A 20245-nucleotide genomic window follows, 5' to 3' on the forward strand; every position below is an offset into this window, starting at 1 on the left:
AAATATCACATCAGTTCATTTTATTTCTACTGATAGGTAAAGGGAACTTAGAGATAGTTGTAACCTTAGATTCTACAGGCTTAGCTTGACTATGTCACACAATATGTCCTGAAATGTGACAAAAGCTCGGCAATACTCTTTTACTTAAATTACTTATCAAATCTGCATCACTCAAGCGAACGAAGATTTTCTGGATCGTTTCTAGGTAATCTTTCCAGAAATCGCTGTATATAATGACGTTGTAGATGTACGTATCACAGCCATCTATACCTGATGTTAGCGTGTTCTTTAAGCGCTGGAAATTTGAGAGAGAATTTGTTTCATACCAAATGGCGTCACTTTGTATTGGTATAGTCCATCTGGAGTTGCCGAAATTTATTTTGCCATGTCCTAAGACGAGTCTGCAGGAATCGTTTTAACATGTCAAACTTGATGACATATTTCACAATTCCAGTTCTGTAAATAAGTTCATCAATTCTTGGCATTGGAAATGAGTTTTGGTGACACTGTTCATTTTTCTTAGTAAGTAAACATACAGAAAGAATTATCTGGTTTCAGCACAAGAATGCACAGAGAACTCTGGTTACGTTTGCTTGGTTCAAGAAAGTCATTCTCCAACAAATATTCAATTTCCTTTTTCAAACATTCCTTTTTGAGAAGATTCATTCTGTAAAGGAGTTGCATACAACATCGTTGTAGATTTTATTTGTTTGAGATGGAACATCTGGGAATAAGTTCTCATATTCACATATTAGCTGTTTTAAATCATTCTTTTTCTGTGGCTAAAGATGATAAAGTTTATTGTCTAGACTCTTTAATATTTCAGAATTTTGCAGACTGGTTGAACCAAAGTCACTAAAATCCGGTTGTATGCCATCATTTAAATCATCACTGTCTGGGACAACTAAATTTACTGAATGATTTACAGAGCCATCGTGCTCAATATACTCCTTTATCATTTTTATAAGACTGGTGATGTAAGTATTTTTGTCTCTGCTTCTCAGGAGTGTTGATATTTAAATCACTTTCTTTTTAACTTTATAATGACCATAATACCTTAGCTGAAGAGGATTTTTAAGTATTGGCAAGAGAGACAGAACTTTTGTTTTTTACCAGGTTGAAAAGTTTTTGCCTTTGTAGTTTTACCTGCCTTAATTTTATTTTTGAATGAGTAGAATGATGATATCTTGCCACTTCACAATCAAAAATATAATCTGAAATTTGTCCAAAAACAATAGATCTACAATATTTGGAAACATCACTTTCTATTTCCACTGAACAGTCCAAACAAATCATTTTCCTCTCAGATAATATCTAAGTACACCATAAAACACTCTGCAGACTTGACTTTACCAATGGAACAAATGAAATAAGAATGACTACAAAATTAGAATGAAATTTGATTTCTCAGTTATACATATTCTATTATGACTATATTTCACGACATACTCCCAAGTTACATATCATATTACTCAATACATTTGAAGTACTTATTCATGTGACCTAGTCCATCCAATGGGAAATTACTTAAATCTTCTAGAACTGTCCAAACCCCACCAGCCCATAATTAATTAAGCCAAAGTCATCAAGAAGTCTTATAATTAAGATTATTATTAGTAACTCTCAGCACAAATGTAAGTGGGGCCCCGAGTGGCCAAGTGGTCTTAAGCACTCACCGACATCTCATCTCTGTCTGTGTGGGTTTGAGTCTCAGGCTTGACCAATGTTGGTATGTGAGAAAGCTTGCCAGTAGCTTCTCGTGGGTCAGTGGTTCTTTCTGGGATTTTCCTGGGTTCTTCCTCCACCATTTATACTGGCCACCAGTTATAGACTATCTTGTGCTGAAAAACTACATTAAACCCTACAAGAACAACACACGTAAGCATCTATTTACAGATCCTATGTAATTTACATTCTTAAAATTCCTAAAATAAGAAAAAATCAGGGCAAAATCTAACTAAATCTAATCACTACAATTTACAGTTATGAGCAAAACTTTACAAAAATTAGACAAGGAGATACAAAAAGATATAGATATAAATAACACGAGACTTTATTAAAACAAATATATTGTCTAACTGTAGTCTTAGCCTGTATTAGTGATATCTGTATTGTGTGATTAAATCTGGTTTGCTGTCTGAGTAAATGTTCATAGATGACATATGGATATACACAAAATTTGACTAGATTTACTGTTAGAAAAAGTAACATTATGTCTTCACAATATTTGTGGTGAGTTACATAAATATATGCTTGAGAACTCAAGGAATGAATAACTTTGTACTGATCTATGATTGCTTAGAATAAAACAACACAAACTCTGAAAAGTGAAATTAATTTATTGATCTTTTGAAACATGCATATAAACTTATGACAGAAGAAATATGAAAGAAGAAAAAAGCTGGTACAAATATCAAACAAAACTACCATGAAGGGTAAGTTATTTACCTGGTCTAGTTTCATAGTCCCCAATGCTGGTACTAGTTGGCCATGTCTGATTCCAGATATCGCTGACCACTGGGTCCAAAAAGAAACACTTGCTTTACAAAAACCTTTGCTTTCTTGCTGAATTACTATGACCTTGACCTCTGATCTTTTGACTCCAAAATCTAAAGATTTTGTTCTTACCCTAAACGTAAGCCACTGACAAACTTTGGTCAAGGAGCTTAATACTGAATAAAAATGTGAAAAACATAATGACCTTTAACCAATTTTAATTAATAATCATCTTTCTTCCCTTTACTGCAACCCTTACAAACTTTGATCAGTTTAGGTTGCCTAGAACTGAAGTTATGAAAAATTTCTTCTTTCAGTCAATGACCTTGATCTCTGTCCCTACAATCAACAGGTTTCTTTCTTACCCAATCAAAAAGCCATCTATAAGTTACAATCAAGGTGCATGGTTGAGAACTTGTGTTTTGTGCAGAAATCATTTTTCTGTTTGACTTTTTGATGCCAAAATCATTCATTTCTTTCTTACTAAAAGTGCAAGCTGTGTAGAAAATTTAATCCAAGTCTGTAATGTAGAACTTAAGTTACGGTGCAGAAACCTTTATTCTTTTGTTTCTTCTTTCAGTTAGTGACCTTGACATTTGATTTTTTGACTCCCAAATTAATAGGCTTTCTTACCCCAAGTGAAAGACATCCACGAAGTTTGGTAAAGGTTGATGGTGTAAAATTGTTATTGTGCAGAAACAAATAAAGAAAAGACAGACAGTCTGTGTCTCAACATTTTATGTTCCAAATTTTGGTGGGTGTAAAAGAAACTGTAATTAATTACTGAAAGAATGTTTCAGAAGTTTATACAAGATTGTGTAAAAAGGCAAAAATGATTACAACAAAGGGAATGTTATTACCTTCCAATGTTGCTGTGCATAAAAATACTAACACTTTAAAAATACTTAAAAATGTACAAGAAAGGTAAGTAAAATATCATACTCACTTCTTCAAGTTTATTCAGTGATATCTATTATCATAAAGGAAATTCTAAAGACAAAGATCTATAGAAGCTATGCATAATCATTAAAACAACTGACATATCAGGCATAAATTTAAAACATTTTTAAACTGCATAAAATAGTCAAAAATTCAGAAACAAATAGTATATGTATACATTGATGTTCCAGGTAAGGTAAACATAGGCAGTGACAAGTGATCAGAGAACACAATAAGTAATACCTTTATATTTGGGTGTTTTTATATAATTTCAACAGAGTTATCATTCAACTTGCCTGAGAAGAAATTGTCAAACCAACATGGTAGCATATTATTTGCCACAAAATTAAATAGATTCTCAAGAATATTTAAAACAACAAGAGGAAATGATTTCTTTTTCTCTTTTTCTATACAACAAGACATTCATGGAGATCAGAACCTGCATGTCAATAACAGCATTGCTGAAAATCTCAACCAAAACCCTACCTGCTGAAGACTGCTTGGCAGAAAAATGATTGATATGTCTCACTTCCAAATAACAAGGGTCTGACAAACATAAGTTAAACTGAGGGAAGTTTTTGTATTTGAAAAAGGTGATACCATATATTGCATTCAGTTATTAGTGTCTAACCATCCTGCACCAAGGTTATACATGTACAAGCACAACTCTCCATTTGTGATTACATGGCAACCATCACGCATTACGGTTATATATGCAAAGTATAGCTCTACATGTGTAATTACATGACCATACTACATCAAGGTTACACACGTACAAGCATTACACTTCATGTGTGACTACATGATAATCATCCTACACCAAAGTTACACATGTACAAGCATTACACTTCATGTGTGACTACATGATAATCATCCTACACCAAAGTTACACATGTACAAGCATTACACTTCATGTGTGACTACATGATAATCATCCTACACCAAAGTTACACATGTACAAGCATTACACTTCATGTGTGACTACATGATAATCATCCTACACCAAAGTTACACATGTACAAGCATTACACTTCATGTGTGACTACATGATAATCATCCTACACCAAAGTTACACATGTACAAGCATTACACTTCATGTGTGACTACATGATAACCATCCTACACCAAAATTATACATGTACAAGCATTACACTTCATGTGTGATTACATGGTAACAATCCTGCACCAAGATGTTAACAAGCATAGCTTACCATGTGTGACTACATGGTAACCATCCTACACCAAGGATATACACGTAACAACATAGATCTCAATTTAAGATTACACGATAACCATCCTACACCAACGTTATACATGTACAAGCTCTCTATGTGTGATTATATTACATCTATCATGCACCACGATTATACATATGTGTACATGCATAGGTCTCCATGTGTAATTACATGATAACCATCCCAGACCAAGGTTAAACATGTACTAACACATCTCTCTATATGTGATTACATGTTTTTCACACATACTACAATGCAATTACTGCACATAATCACTTTCAATTCATGAGTATTAAATTTAGTGGTTTGGTTACAAAATGTATATTTGTGGGTACATGTACTTCATTCTGTAGACTTGTCAATTTGAACACTAACATAATGATACAATAATTTGCAATTATGCACAAGTTGGTATGAAATTTTTTACCAACATTCAGTTCACCTGATTCACAAGTAAACAATCTCAACTGCAGTAATTTGAACAATTAGGCTGTTCAGTGCTAACATTTAGCATAAATGCAGAGATCCTTAAATAAATGTTGATATCATTTTACATCCATGTACATGTATAAGCAATAAAGTTGAATTCCACTGCTGTTACGGTAATAGATAGATATGAGGGTGTTTCAGTGTTATTACAGACTGATATATAAGCATAAAACTCCAATCAATTATGGATTATGCACTAAAACAAATCCAATTACATTCAACTTCATTTCTCAAAATGCTTTTTGCCATATATAAACAGTCCTATTATAATTCAGTTTCACTCTCTGATGTATCACAATGTCTATGAGTATTTAATGAGTTGAAGACAAAATAAAATGATATTGGCGCATGCCTCCATGATTCTAATATGTTCTCTAATAGGAGAGACTTCTTTCCATGAATAGTATAAATGCTGCTGTTGAAACTCAGGAAATTCCAGCTTTAGTGTCGATGAAAATGAAGCAAGTAATACATTGATCAAATTAGGATGAAATTGTGGGACACTTATTTGAAAATAGAGTTCTCAAAGCCAAAAAAAATATAGTGCTGAACTTGTGAGGTATGATCATTTATATTAAGCTCATGAAAGCCAGTAAATGGTTCAAATTTTGTTGGACTGCATGCGGTTGCAATGAGTATTCATTATTATCAAGAGATAAAAGTTTTGGAAAGTAAATGATACAAAATGTGGAGTTGATCTACATTTATTACAATAACATCTGATGGAGTCATTGCATTGGTACAAAGCTTCAATGGAGTCATTACACTGGTACAAAGCTTCTTCATTAAATTATGATAGAATCAAATTACACTCAATCAATTTCAATATTCATCATTATAGATAAACTTATTATGAGAACTACATACAGACATGGTATTACAAAAAAAATATCCAATACATTACCACTGAATATAGTACATGTATATGTGGGATTGGGATCTTCTATATGTGTTACATCACTACTGCATATGGTATATGGTGGGGATGGGGAATGTCAATAGGTGTTACATTATCAAGGTATATGGTGGTGATGGGGAATGTCAACAAGCAATATCTTACCACTGCATATGCTATATGGTGGAAATGGGGAATGTCAATAGGTGTTACATTATCAATGCATATGTTATATGGTGGAAATGGGGAATGTCAATAGGTGTTACATTATCAATGCATATGTTATATGGTGGGGATGGGGAATGTCAATAGGTGTTACATTATCAATGCGTATGCTATATAGTCAAAATGGGGAATGTCAATAGGTGTTACATAATGATAATCAATGCATATGGTGCATCATGGAAATGTGATTGTCAATAGGTGTTACATTATCACTGCATATGGCATATGGTGGTGATGGGGAATGTCAATAGGTGATATATTAACACTGCATATGGTATATGGTGGGATGTGAACTGTCAATAGGTGTTACCTTATCACTGCATATAGTATATGGTGGGAAAGGGGAATTTCAATAGGTGTTACCTTATCACTGCATATTTTATTATGGTAGTGGTGAGGACTGTCAACAGGTGATAACTCACCCCTGTATATAGTATATGCTGGGTATGGGAAATGTCAATAGGTGCTACCTTGCCATTGATTATGGTATATGGTGGGGGTGGGGACTGTCAATAGATGTTACCTCACCTCTGCATATAGTATTATAGTTGGGGTGGGAAAAATCAGTTTTGTTCATATTTTGTTATGGCTTTAAATTTGCAGCTTATCTCAAACACAAAACCACAAAAACTGGTACTCCATGAATTTAAAGTGATTCACAATAAACATCAGGCTATTAGAATACATTCAATAACTGAACGACAGCAGCTGAAACTGAAAACTTGTTACGTTCCATTTCTTCCATTTTACACCTCATCATCTAAAGTATGGTGATCATGTATATAAACAATGGAGACCTTTCCAACCTTAATAATCAGTGGTCATTTATGCAACACAAATTATCCATAGTATAACAAATGCACCTATGTGCTTCTTCTTCATGTGTTGGTTTCATTTACAAGATGCAAATAAAATCATATACAAATCTATGCATGCTTAAGGCTATCAGAATATAGTCTATGTAGGGGTTCACAATAAGAAAAGGAAATACCATCCATATTGTCACACTATCTATCTTCTGCAATGCTCTTCCAAAGAGAAGACATCGTAACTCTAAAACTGATTTCTCTGTTGCAGTGTCAACCCCTGCATAATTAATTTTTCTCATCCATCTGCTCTTCAAATGGGAAAACATTTCTCACCCATATTCCATCAAATCATTGAGACACATTACAAACAAGAAAGACATGTTGAACATGATGTCATGAAAGTGGGTACCATATCATGACATCATAAAACTGTCCTGGGATAATTTACTGAGGACAACCAGACCAACTCTCAAAGAAAAGCAAGTATCACAAGGCCTATCTGTCACATCAATGAGAAGGATTTGATTTATATACATATGTTCATCTATTTCCAAGAATGTGCAAGAAACTTTCTCTGATTATGATTTATATATCATTATTTACATGTATGAAATGTATGAACTGTTTGGAAAGTACTCATCGGAAAAGGCAACTCTTCTAGGTCTAAACTCCTTAATGTCACCAACAATTTCACAAAGGACACAACCACACTATACAAAGACTATAATTCAAGCAAGCCTGATAAACTCTGTACTCTAAAACAAATAATAAATGTTTTTATTCAAGTAAACAGTTCTTAAGTGATGAGCACCATTTAAAATGTAAAATATGGTAGGTAATAGCTAAATTATTGTAACAGTGAAAATTCTAAAACTCAAAGTTCCCCAAGCCTTCAGCATTTGCATGTTCCAGCTGTGAGGATGCAGGTAAGAAAAAGCCAAAAGGCAGAACTAACAGAGCCATGTAAGTGATCCAGAGTTACAGTCATTATTGTGTTATAACAAGTTACTTAGTTCCAACAATGAAATTAACTAAAGTTTAAGGAATGTGACTGACCCTGTCACCTCACATTTTATCATGAAGAGAAAGAAGAAGAAAAATCATTTTGAATTCAAAATCTTCTTTAAAATAAATGAACACTTATGAACAGCATTTTGTTCACAGCTTGGCAGTATTAACACAAAAATGTTGAGGACACAGTGATGGAATTATAGGCAAATAACATTCCGAAATACAAGAAAAGTAAATCATCTCTGACATAACAATGCCTTCATAAGTGCACATCCTGTTTTGGGATCAAAACTACACACGTCTCAATTCTGACATGCTTATTTGAATTGAAAGAGGCTGCAAAAATTCCATTAAAATACTGATTTTATAAAAAATCAACCACCATACATGCTTCATGTATCATCATCACTTTACTTTGTGGGTTAAATCCATGCCAAAAATGGATCTGATGTGTTTTATTTGGCACAACCATATTTAGAAAATTTAAAAACCTCCAGAATGGAGAGTTCCCAGACAAGTGGAGCAAACTCTTGTAGTATGTATGATAAAGACACTGTTTATGAAATCCTTGGTGTGCACTTATAATAAATTTTAGCCTCATGAAATGTAGCCAAATAAATACATTTGAAGCACAAAGTGTTCGTCAAATAGGTAATGGAAATAAGCATTATCTTACCTGTAAATTTATGATCATGTTTGATTTATTTTTCTTATGTAAAAAATGTACTACAAACATTTCCCACTCAACATGTTCACAATTAAATGTAAAACTACAAGTAAATAACATTAACATTAACAACATTAAGCTCAAATGAATATAAAAAAAGGACAAATGCATATATGTGGTGGTAGAAATAATTATCTTTTAATAAAATGGTTGGCAGAGACAGTAAATATGAATAGCAAACAAAAAATGTGCTTTAAATATATCAATGAGTGACCAATTCATATTATCAATTCCAATTAATTAAATTATGTAACACATTCATAAGTGGCATCTGACTTCATAATAAAAAATGATGTACAAACACAGTAACTTTTGGCAATGCAACAAGCCTGACTGTACTCGACCTCGAGAAAACCATGGGTTTGGATGAATGCAGTGTATCACACATGAACATTACTACAATGTAATGTCTGTAAATTATCTTCATTTACTTTATCAATATGAAATTAACGAATAGAATTTAATCTTTTAGATCAACTTCAACAGCCTTTAAATGAGGGTAAAACAATAACGTATTACACTTCTCCTTTGACAATTTGCAACTGATGTTATCAAAAAACCAGACAATTGCATAAATACAAGAGATAGCAAGGCCAAAGTTTGTTTAAGAGTTGGGTTGAAAGAGGATGAATGATAATTGTACATCCATCTGTCCTATATAGCTAGCTATCTAATGGATTTTACAATTTATACATCTTAAGTCAGAAAATGTAACATCAAGTCCAATAATTATTTCTTTATTTTTGTTTTAAAAGTTTTAAGAATAAAAATGGGATCTATTGGATGATGCTTTGAACAGGATTTTGAGTTATTTGGAAGAAAATTAACAAGAAAGTTGTGCAACTTGGAACAGTAATACTCTATCAGCAACAACTAATACAATTTAAAGAACTGCTATCTGTCAGTGAGCAATCTACTTTACAGTGCAATATCTCCAGCTGTAAAGTTCAAAGAAGTGAAGGACTGAAGGAGTAAAGATTGACAAGGTGATGGAGCGATAGTGATGGAGCTTTGCTGTATCTTTGCTGTGTTTACACTGTATTGAAGTTGTTTCAGTTATGGTGCTAATTTGGGGTGGTATATAACCAGTGTCCTGCTGTTGGTGGTGACGTTGGCCAGTGGGAAGATAGTGGTTATCTCGTGATGAAGGACCAAAGCTTTGGGACCAATGGGTCTGCAGGGAACAAAAAGGGTCCTAACTGGGACGGGCAGACCATTTGTGGAAGCTCCTAGACCATCCAGCAGAGAGGTGGGGCTGAAAGTTCCTTGCAGTTGTGAATAGATGCCACAAGATAGATGTCCCAATTTATATAAAATCGTTTATCACTATCTGAGTGAAAACTTATTGTTTGTTTGAAATTATTTATCACTATTTGAGTGAAAACTTATGGTTTGTTTGAAATCATTTATCACTATTTGAGTGGCAACTTATCACTGTTTAGAAAATCAATATTATCATTAGTTGTGTGGAAATCTATCACTGAGAAAGAATCGCCATTATTAGCTGAGTGAAAAAGTGATCTTATCGTTGTTTGAGTGATGAATCAGTTTCTTTTTTTTTGCATTTAATTTTCTGTTTAATTCATTCATTATTGCTGACTATTCATTTTAAGTTACATATTACAATTCATCCCAGTTAGGAATCACATCATTTGTTTGTTATATCAGTTATTTAGCTCAGTGCACATACTTTGTGTTAAAAATCCAAAGTTAGAATTTATGCGCATGAGTTTAGTGTAGGATTTTTCTGTCTTTAATCAAAAAAACATTATTTTCGTTATCATTCTTAGTGTCTTCATTGTATTAACCTGACCCCAACCTGATTGATCTTGTTACACTATTTCTGCATAATATTTAACCCTGAAAACTGTATTTATCAGGGCACTTGTGCTAGAATTAGCATCATATGTACAATCTAATAACAAATTAGGCCTAAAATTAATCTTATGGAAATCTTAATACTTACTCTCATCTGATAGGAATAAAATTGGAGGAAAAACTATGACAAGGATGTTAGCACACCAGTACAAGGAGGACTTACTGCCAGTTTCAATTTTCCCAATTTATGAATCCCAAAATCAAAGATAATCAGGCCTACTGAACATTTTACCACTTTATTTGAAAGCAACTTTTGGCATGCAGTAAAAATTGAATAAGTTGGCAAAAAACTGCAAAATTGCAACAGTCTGAATTTGTATATGATGTATACGACCAACATAGATGTTATCAGATTATCACACAGATGTTATCAGATAAAAGACCATCCACAGATGTTATCAGTTATTAAATCACAGATGTTATCAGTTAATAAATCACACAGATGTTATCATTAATAAATCACACAGATGTTATCAGTTAATAAATCACACAGATGTTATCAGTTAATAAATCACACAGGTGTTATCAGGTAATAAATCACACAGATGTTATCAGGTAATAGACCACCTACAGATGTTATCAGGTAATAAATCACACAGATGTTATCAGGTAATAAATCACACAGATGTTATCAGTTAATAAATCACACAGATGTTATCAGGTAATAAATCACACAGATGTTATCAGGTAATAAATCACACAGATGTTATCAGGTAATAAATCACACTGATGTTATCAGTTAATAAATCACACAGATGTTATCAGTTAATAAATCACACAGATGTTATCAGGTAATAAATCACACTGATGTTATCAGGTAATAAATCACACAGATGTTATCAGATAAAAGACCACTCACAAATTTTATCAGTGAATAAATCACACAGATGTTATCGGGTAACAGATCACACAAAGATACTCTAAGGTGGACTGCAGTTCATTGGAACTTTGAATAAACAGCAGCTGATAGGTAGGTCGAGCTTGGAGATTTGTCAGTTGACACAACCTGGTCTAAGTCACAAAAATTTAACCTCCCAAAGTCTCAGAACCTTATGGAAATATTTCCATGTTTATGACATTTACAACTCACTTTAAACCAAGTGTTTCTTCTGCTATCAAGGGCATCATAGCATGTCCCCACCCCCCCGAAAAAGACATTTTTCCTTAAGCACATTTTACTAAATTTCATGAAAAAAAGAATGATGTATTGTATATAAAGGATGAAAGCGTCTTTATAAGACAGGCTGGATGATCTGCTGCAATTTGACTACACTGAATAGTCATTTCAACAGTTTTACAGAATCAACATCAAACATCAGAAAAGACTGGATATTTCAAATTACAATGGTATTACTCTTTTCACTGTCTGCACTGAACCATGCATATCACTTATTCTACACCTCCTTAAAACCAAAAGCCCTAAATTTTAATTAGGCAAAAATGAAAAAGTATAAAGTCCAGGTTATGTTAAGACTTTTGCCAGGCAAGTCAAATTGTCTATAATTTGCTTTTAATCTTATATACAATGTGAAGAATGCTTTCAGGCAACTTTCCTGAAATTTGCATTTTAAGAACATAGAAAATTTTCATATTTTTCCTGACTTGGATCAGGTTTTCCAAAACCAGTCTTTCATAATTTTGATGCTGCTGTGACACCATGGTTTTCTTGAGTTGATACTCTTGTTGTCCTTTCAAAAACAAATCTGGGAAAATGTGCCATTAAAATTAGTGAATATGATTTTAAATACAATCAGGGTTTCCAGCATAAGATGATTCTTGAATTCTTAATTCAGAAACCTGTCACACTTGTAATGAGATGTAAAGATATAGTGGATAAATTAAACCCGATTCCAGCAGGTGAAATTTCTCCTATAAAAACCATTGTAAAGCTGCAAAAACTTATATGACTCAGATGTTGCTCAAAAAATGTTTTACAGTACTTATTATTTCCCATGTGAATTTCTTTTTATGAAAGCTGATACAGCCAAAATAGTAGGAATCTAATAATCCAGACCTAATTTGCAAAACAAGTAGCTGGCCATAGTGTGCATGTTAGGTGCACCCTACAGCTTTGGGTAAATTGGCATTGTAAACACCAAGATGTCTGTATCCATGTATCAAGTAACATGACCACATCAAACTTTGACCAAGGTGAGCTCAACTAAAATGGAAATGCAACACAAGTTGTCACTACAGAGTGACCTTGGGATTCATGTATTATCAGAAATTCAAAATCTTTTAATGTACTTGAATGCTTATGTAGCCATGTTTTAAAAAAGGCTTTAAACATTGTATCAGGATAATAATTACATGCTACATCATGTATTTGTCATATTTTGTCACAAGCACTGCAAAAATTCTCGATGCCCAAAGCTGTATATTTTGGTTGAGACGAAATTAGCATTTTATCACTTTTTCATACTTTACACATTTATTTTTATCAGAATAAATGAAGTATAAGAAGGATTTTACAGAATGCTGTTTCTTGCTTACCCCATAAAGCCATATTTAAAAATACCCAGCTAAGATACTGGCTCACGAAATGTAGGTGACTGTGGCCTTCTTTTGCATGTAATGAGCAGCACCCTACACAATGAACACAACTGTCTAATTTCATGACTATACATACTGAGTATTGTCAGAGAAATTGAATGATATGAAAAGCTTATGTTGCCACCTATGCCAACACCATCCAAAAGTGATACCCATATCTTGCTTATCATTTGATGGCAAGACAATCTGAGCTGCACAATCAACAATCATCTAAACAATCCTTATTTCAAAAGATACCGAACACATAAATACTATATATATATATATATATATATATATATATATATATATATATATATATATATATATATACCAATTTTTTGTAGTAAAATGATTCTTCAGTAATACTTACCCAATCATAATACCCTAGGAGAACTACTACAATATTACTGCCTTGCAAATTCAGCTACTCAGCACAAGCAGTGATAGTACCTGAAGTATTCACAGGACTTAGTGCCAATCCATGTATCACAGGAGATCACTCTGACACCTATGTGGGCAGATAACTTGTAACATTTTAGCTAAAAGGTTTTAGCCTGAAAGGGCAGGGTTTGTGAGGTAGTTTGAATTAGGCTTCATGATTAGGTAATGCATTTGAAGAAGAAAGAACACACTTTAACTGAATTTACATTTTCCCCAGAAAAATGTTTCCACACATACATACACTTTTACAGACCTGCTAAGCTGAAAAAGACCTCATCAGCAGGATACTCTGTATCTATATTTTTCCATAGGTGTAATCATATAATATATATGGTAAAAATATTGACTTGAAAAACATGCATCTGAAAAACTTTTGACATGTGGTCTGATGCAGGAAAGGCAACACTATTTTCAAATGGCACAATTTAGCTGTGATGTTCTCCAGTTCAGTTTCAGAAAATGTACTTCAAACCATTGATGTTAATGACATTTTACTAGTTCTCTCAACTCAATGCAAGCATTATGTTTGTTTGTTTCTTTGGTTTCCTTTTCTTTTTTGTTCAATTCATTTGCAGGTGGCCATCATCTCTCCTGCTGTGAGTGATTCCCAAATCTACTGTATATACTAAATTAGTCAACTCATTTTACTAAAAGTTTTATAAATGTAGAGATGGGGTCATCTTATATGTGAGACATAATTTTTTTTACAAAATCTAACCATACCCACTTAACTTGTAAAGAATCGGTGTCAGAAATTGAATTAGACCAGGAATCAGAATCTGATAATGTTTACAACAACTGTATGACAATTGTAACTCTGATGATGAAGATGAATTCTTGCGTTTGGATCTAATGATATTAGACAGTGACATTTATAGGATCATGTGAATTCTTTATTAGGAGACTTTAGGATAATATTACAAGATATTGTGAATTGCACGATTCTTGACTACCATTTATATACTTGTATATGTTCTATAATTCAATGCTTGGATTTATTATATAAATGGTTTCAAAATGTTAAAGGTCACTGGCCACATGTATTGCACAAATATATAATATTACTACTGTCATAAAAAAACACCTTTGTTATGTATGCACACCATAAAAAAGTTTAATCAGACTTTAAAATCTGCTTTTTTAAATGAAAAAATTATTCAGCAATCTCCATAAACAATCAGTATTTTTCGCGTGGCAAAAATGGCTATGCCATACATTTATCCCTTCTATTCAACCTAGCCATTCAAGTGTTTAATTTCCCCACGTAAATGTCTATGTGATATATCTTACGATTGTGCTTTTGTACAGCAAATATGGTGCACTGTGTTGCATTTGTATGTAACCAAAAGAGTAATGATGGGACAAAAGGGTTCTTTCTTTTTCTTAAAGATCCTGTTTACCAGAAACAAGTGGACTGAAGCTGTGGGATCGAATAGGGTGAGTGATGGGAAAGCTGTACGATTTATGCCAGCAACAACATCCCGTTTGTGCATACAGCATCTTGAGGATAGTTGCTTTTTACACCCTCCTTTGGTGATTAAATCCATCGATGTACAAATGAAACTGAATTTGTTAAAGACAGCAGTGCTTACAATTTTCACAGAGACTGTCAAATAAAAGAAAAAATCCCTTCTGAGATCCGAGAAATCTGGACTTCCTAAATCTCCATAGAAAGCTCTATGGTGCATATGAGAAGAGGGATAGAAGTGCCTATGTAAAAGATATCAAATAAAGATTACAGTAATGTTACTGCAGATGTAAAATATTAATGTTTAAAATAATTATACTTTTTGAACATGCAGAGTGTAGACTTTCATCCAACTCTTTATTATGCATTATTATAACCAATATGAACTCAAAAGGGATTAAAAAATGAAACATGAGGTATTACTCTGGTACGTTTATCATTTATAGGTGTACAAGCCTGTTTGAATATATATATATATATATATATATATATATATATATATATATATATATATATATATATATATATATATATATATATATATATATATATAACCTTATTTACCATATATATTGGGACACAATAAAAAACAATTTTGTTCCTGTCCCAGAACTTATAGTGAATCTTTTTATCATCAAGGTATATGTCCCAAGACCTAAGAAACAAAATAATTTTGTGTTGAATTTGTGCCCTCCCCCCCCCCACTGCACAGTATAATAAAATAGAAAACAAAACACTTATCTGGAAATTAAATGAAAGAAACTAACTTTGCATTGTTATCATTTATTCCTTCTTTTTATCATCAAGTGAAATTTATTAAAGAAAAAAATATATCCACGAACTGTGTATATATAGCCAGTGCCATCTGGTGTATGCGTCCTTACTGTAGTGTGCATTGCTTATGTCAGATAACAAAATCACAAAAGAGACAGGAATATCACCCGATTGTTTGAAGGCACCTGCCATTCACACATGATATGTTATAAGGTGAAAAATGACAAAGAATGTATTGTATCCAGGTTAACTATATATGATGGTATCTCACAAATAAAGGGGCTCCGAGTGGCCGAGTGGTCTAAAGCGCTCACCGTTACGTATCACTGCCATCTCATCTCTCTCTGCGTGAGTTCGAGTCTCAGGCTTGGCTTATGTTGGTACATGAGAAAGCCTGCCAGTAGCTTCTTGTGGGTCGGTGGTTCTTCCCAGGGTTTTCCAGGGTTATTCCTGCACCAATTATACTGGCTGCCATGTATAACCTATCTTGTGCTGAAAAATGGCGTTAAACCCTACAACAACAACACAAATAAAAATCATTATTTGAAAAAACACTGACTGTGAGTGCAAATGATAACTTTTCCACTAGCATGGGTTGTAAAAGTATTATTAAAGCAAGAAAGCAACACAAACTAGTGCATTGTGCACACACATCAATATAAGGCTGAACAGTAAATTAGTTTTCATTAGTTTCATATAAATGTTCCCTATCTGCAGTTTATAGTGTTTTATTTTTTGAAAACAAGAAGCATGTACTTTGTCTTGTGGGGATAAATGTACATCATTTCCGGCATCCTCTATAGGTGGAAAATTAAAGCTAAGGGGGAAGTAACATCATTGTATATTTCCATTTCAAGAAATTATTTCTTCTTTACGCTTGATAATTTTTTTACAATTTTTGTGTGGATATAACTACTTTTAATAATGTAATACAAATCTGATGTAAAAATAAAAATGTTAGAGTATGGCCGATAACCTTTAAGCATTATTGATTTCATTACATGAGGATGGACAAAATGTAAGTTGTCAACATACTCAACTCAATAATAAATACATACTTATTCTACATTGGTTTTATCTTTATTTGTCCTTTATCTCTATCTGCCTACATATCTATCTACTCTGACTTGTTTATTTTTCTGAAGTGCAACTCTAACTCACTAACAACATGTCACCCCTTGCAGATAGATCTAACTTGCAAAAACACTCCAACTTACTGGATGGTTGTAGGGAAATTAGCTTTTTGCAGCCTTAAAATGTGGTGTATTGCCTTACAGTTGAATTGACTCAAAAGTGAGTATACAGAGTATACAAATTTATGTTAATGTTGCCTTTCCTGCTTTTTCCCCCCAAGTATGGGCAAGTATCTAAACACTGATTTTTATGTGCCAATTGTTTGGACTCTTTAAATGGCAGATTCAACTTAATGTTCTCATTTTGTGGATGAAGACTATGCAAAAGCCTTAACATTTAGGTACTGAATATGTGTGGATTACAGCATCTAATGTCTGGTTCCCTGACCCAACCTGTTGAGTCTCAAATCCAGATCTGGACCCACACAAGTCAAGATCAGGGTTAGACTGAGACAATTATGTTTTCCTGTTTTTGGCTATTGCACCATTAATCCATAGCTAAAGGGTCATTTGAATGTAAACTGTAATGGTTAGCATGGCATAAATCCTTGATCATATTTATGAACCATTTTGGATTGCCATCAAGTTCTCTATATTACACAAAAAACATCAAACTTCAGTGTGTGAATACAAAGTGAATTATTCATGCTGAACTTTCAACTTTCAACTCGCTTTCTGCTTGATCACTTTCTGTTTTAGCTGCCACTGTGCCAGTCGAGCACAATGGAAAAAGCAATGAGATTAGCTCATGCCACTCCTCTTCATCCTTGGCCTGGAAAACAAGACATTTTTTCCCTCGCACTTTCAGGTACACTCTCTTCTTATGGGCTGAAGTTTGACCTTTAATGTCTTGCAATGGATTGATGGCTGAAATGTAAATAAACTGATGATGACAAGAACCCTTGCCTATAAAATCTGGAAGTTCAAAGTCTTCTTACTCTCATACAAAATTGATCTAAATTTGGCTCATGGAATGTGTGTGTGTGTGTGACTTTGATTTTTAACGTAGCTTTAACAATTTTTCAGTCATATCGCTACGATGTCTGCAGTGTGACAGTTTAAAGTGATGTCTAGCAATGGGGCATCATGCCGCTGACATGTAGCATGATGTCCCACCCAGTAACATTATTTTGACACCAGGTCAACCAGTCCTAACACTAACCTCTTAATGCTGAGCACCAAGTGAGGCAGCTGTTAGTATCATTTTTTAAGTCTTTGGTATGACTCAACTGGGGATCGCCCCACAACCTCCTGCATCCGAGGTGGACGCTCTAACCACTAGGCCATCGGAGCAGTCATTAACATTGTCAAAACTGTATCCAAAGCAGTTTACCATGAGATTGGCATGTTTCTATAGAGAGATTAATATATATCACATCTGCCTCCATTTGAAAAAAAAGAATATAAATCACATTTGGGACTGACCACTTCATTGGGGAAATGGAGGCAATACAATTTTAAAGTTTCATGAGGGCCTTCAGGTAATACAGCACAAATAAACACCTTGTCCTGTAGGGGTGTTAGTATTTTATCAACACAAATCGACTGTGCAAATATGAGCATATGCTTATTACTGTCTTTCAATTAGTCTATTTCATGGCTAAAATCATCCTGAAAAGCATGGGTCAATTAATAATTGGTATTTTAACAAGATTAAGATAACATAATAATAATAAAACGAACAAATCTGAATGGTCAAATCGGCATGTCGAATATGTTCTTTGTCTGTCTCAATGTTACATACTTATAGTGCTGCTATTTCAACTGGTGTCATACACTCCAGAATGAGGTAAATCAATAGTTTTTTTTACAGAATGTGCAAAATATTAAAATGCCCCCCCCCCTTCCTGCTGTGCTTCACAGTCAAACTCCATCAAACAGGTGTTCTGAAATTTAGTTTTCATGGGTGGTTTTTGCTTCCTAGGTAGCATGTTGCTTTCTTAATCACACTAAATGCATTAAAATTTAATCACACTCGAACACTATTCTGACTGAAATAATCATACTATGATTTAACACATGGAGTAATTTAACACATGGAGTAAAATCCGACTTTAAAGAAACAATGCTACAGTTAAGAGACTTGCCAATCATCAGTCTCAAATAAGGATGGCTTAAACATTCTCATTCAAGGCAATGATGTGCAACAGCTTTGTTCTTCAACACATATCTCTTTGATTTACCAATAACCTAAAATGAATTAGGCTGTTTCATTTTGTGAACTTTACCTCTGCAAATTAGCATAATGGGCTCCTCCACAAGAGTCTTCAAAGGACTCAAAATATCACCCTAGTAATTGTCAGCCAATTAAGTAATGTGTGAAATGGGGTGGATGTTTATAACTGACCACCTGGCCTTTTACCTTGCTACGTGTTTAGGCTCTAAAAAACAGTAACACAGAACGAGTGAAAACAAAAGCTTTTTTAAACTTAACAAATAATTTATTTCCTTGGAAAAATTCTGTAAAAATGAAAAAAGGAGAAAAACTTGTGGTTTCAAGATTCAAATCCAAAAATAATCCAAGAATAATCCCAAAAAATAATGGAAAATCCAAGATGGATGATGAAGACATATGCTGTAGTCTGTACTGTGTTATTTTTGACAATTCTTTGTTGAAATACAAATAATGACACTCCAGTGTTGGGAATCCAAATTAAATTTGTAAGCAATGTCTTTCCAAAATTTTTGTGTGAGCACTCCTCAAAATATTTCCAGAGAAAAAAGAATTAATCCTTTTGAAATCCAACTGAGCTGAAGAAAATTATAACTCAAAATCTGGCTATAACAAAATAACTTGACATCAGTGTAAGAAGCCCAAAACTGAGAAATCTCTCTCTATGCATCTCTATTAAAACTAACAAATGCACAGTAATGGAAAAACTGGAATTGCAAAACACAGGGCCACATGACCGTGTTTACATATAAAAAATTCACATACACAGAATATGGCCTTGATTAGATCAATGATTTTACTCCGAGAATAAAAAAAATAAAAATGTTTACATCTTAAATCATGACCTCGACAACAACCAATCATTTTAAAATAAAAATAGAACTTATTTACGTGGTTGCTACTAATTTTGAATCAAGGTCAGGATCTAGTCAACACCTGGTCTTTACGAAAGAATAATTCTGGTCAACTGATTTTCTGGAAAAATATCATCTCCAGTGAATAAATTTACATCTTAAT

General features: G+C 33.4%; 1 protein-coding gene across 1 annotated transcript in view; it reads right to left on the minus strand.

Moving 5' to 3' along the window:
- Positions 1-2321: 2321 nt before the first annotated feature.
- Positions 2322-20245, minus strand: part of LOC149802246 (pleckstrin-like) — a 74073-nt gene continuing 56149 nt past the window's right edge. The window contains exon 10 of the mRNA XM_089956673.1: positions 2322-17922. Coding sequence (XP_089812799.1) covers positions 17699-17922 — 224 coding nt within the window. The 3' untranslated portion in view covers positions 2322-17698. The remainder of the gene's footprint in view (positions 17923-20245) is intronic.

The sequence above is a fragment of the Sinohyriopsis cumingii genome, chromosome 4 (assembly GCF_028554795.1).
Source record: "Sinohyriopsis cumingii isolate HCF-2022 chromosome 4, ASM2855479v2, whole genome shotgun sequence".
NCBI lineage: Eukaryota > Metazoa > Mollusca > Bivalvia > Unionida > Unionidae > Sinohyriopsis > Sinohyriopsis cumingii.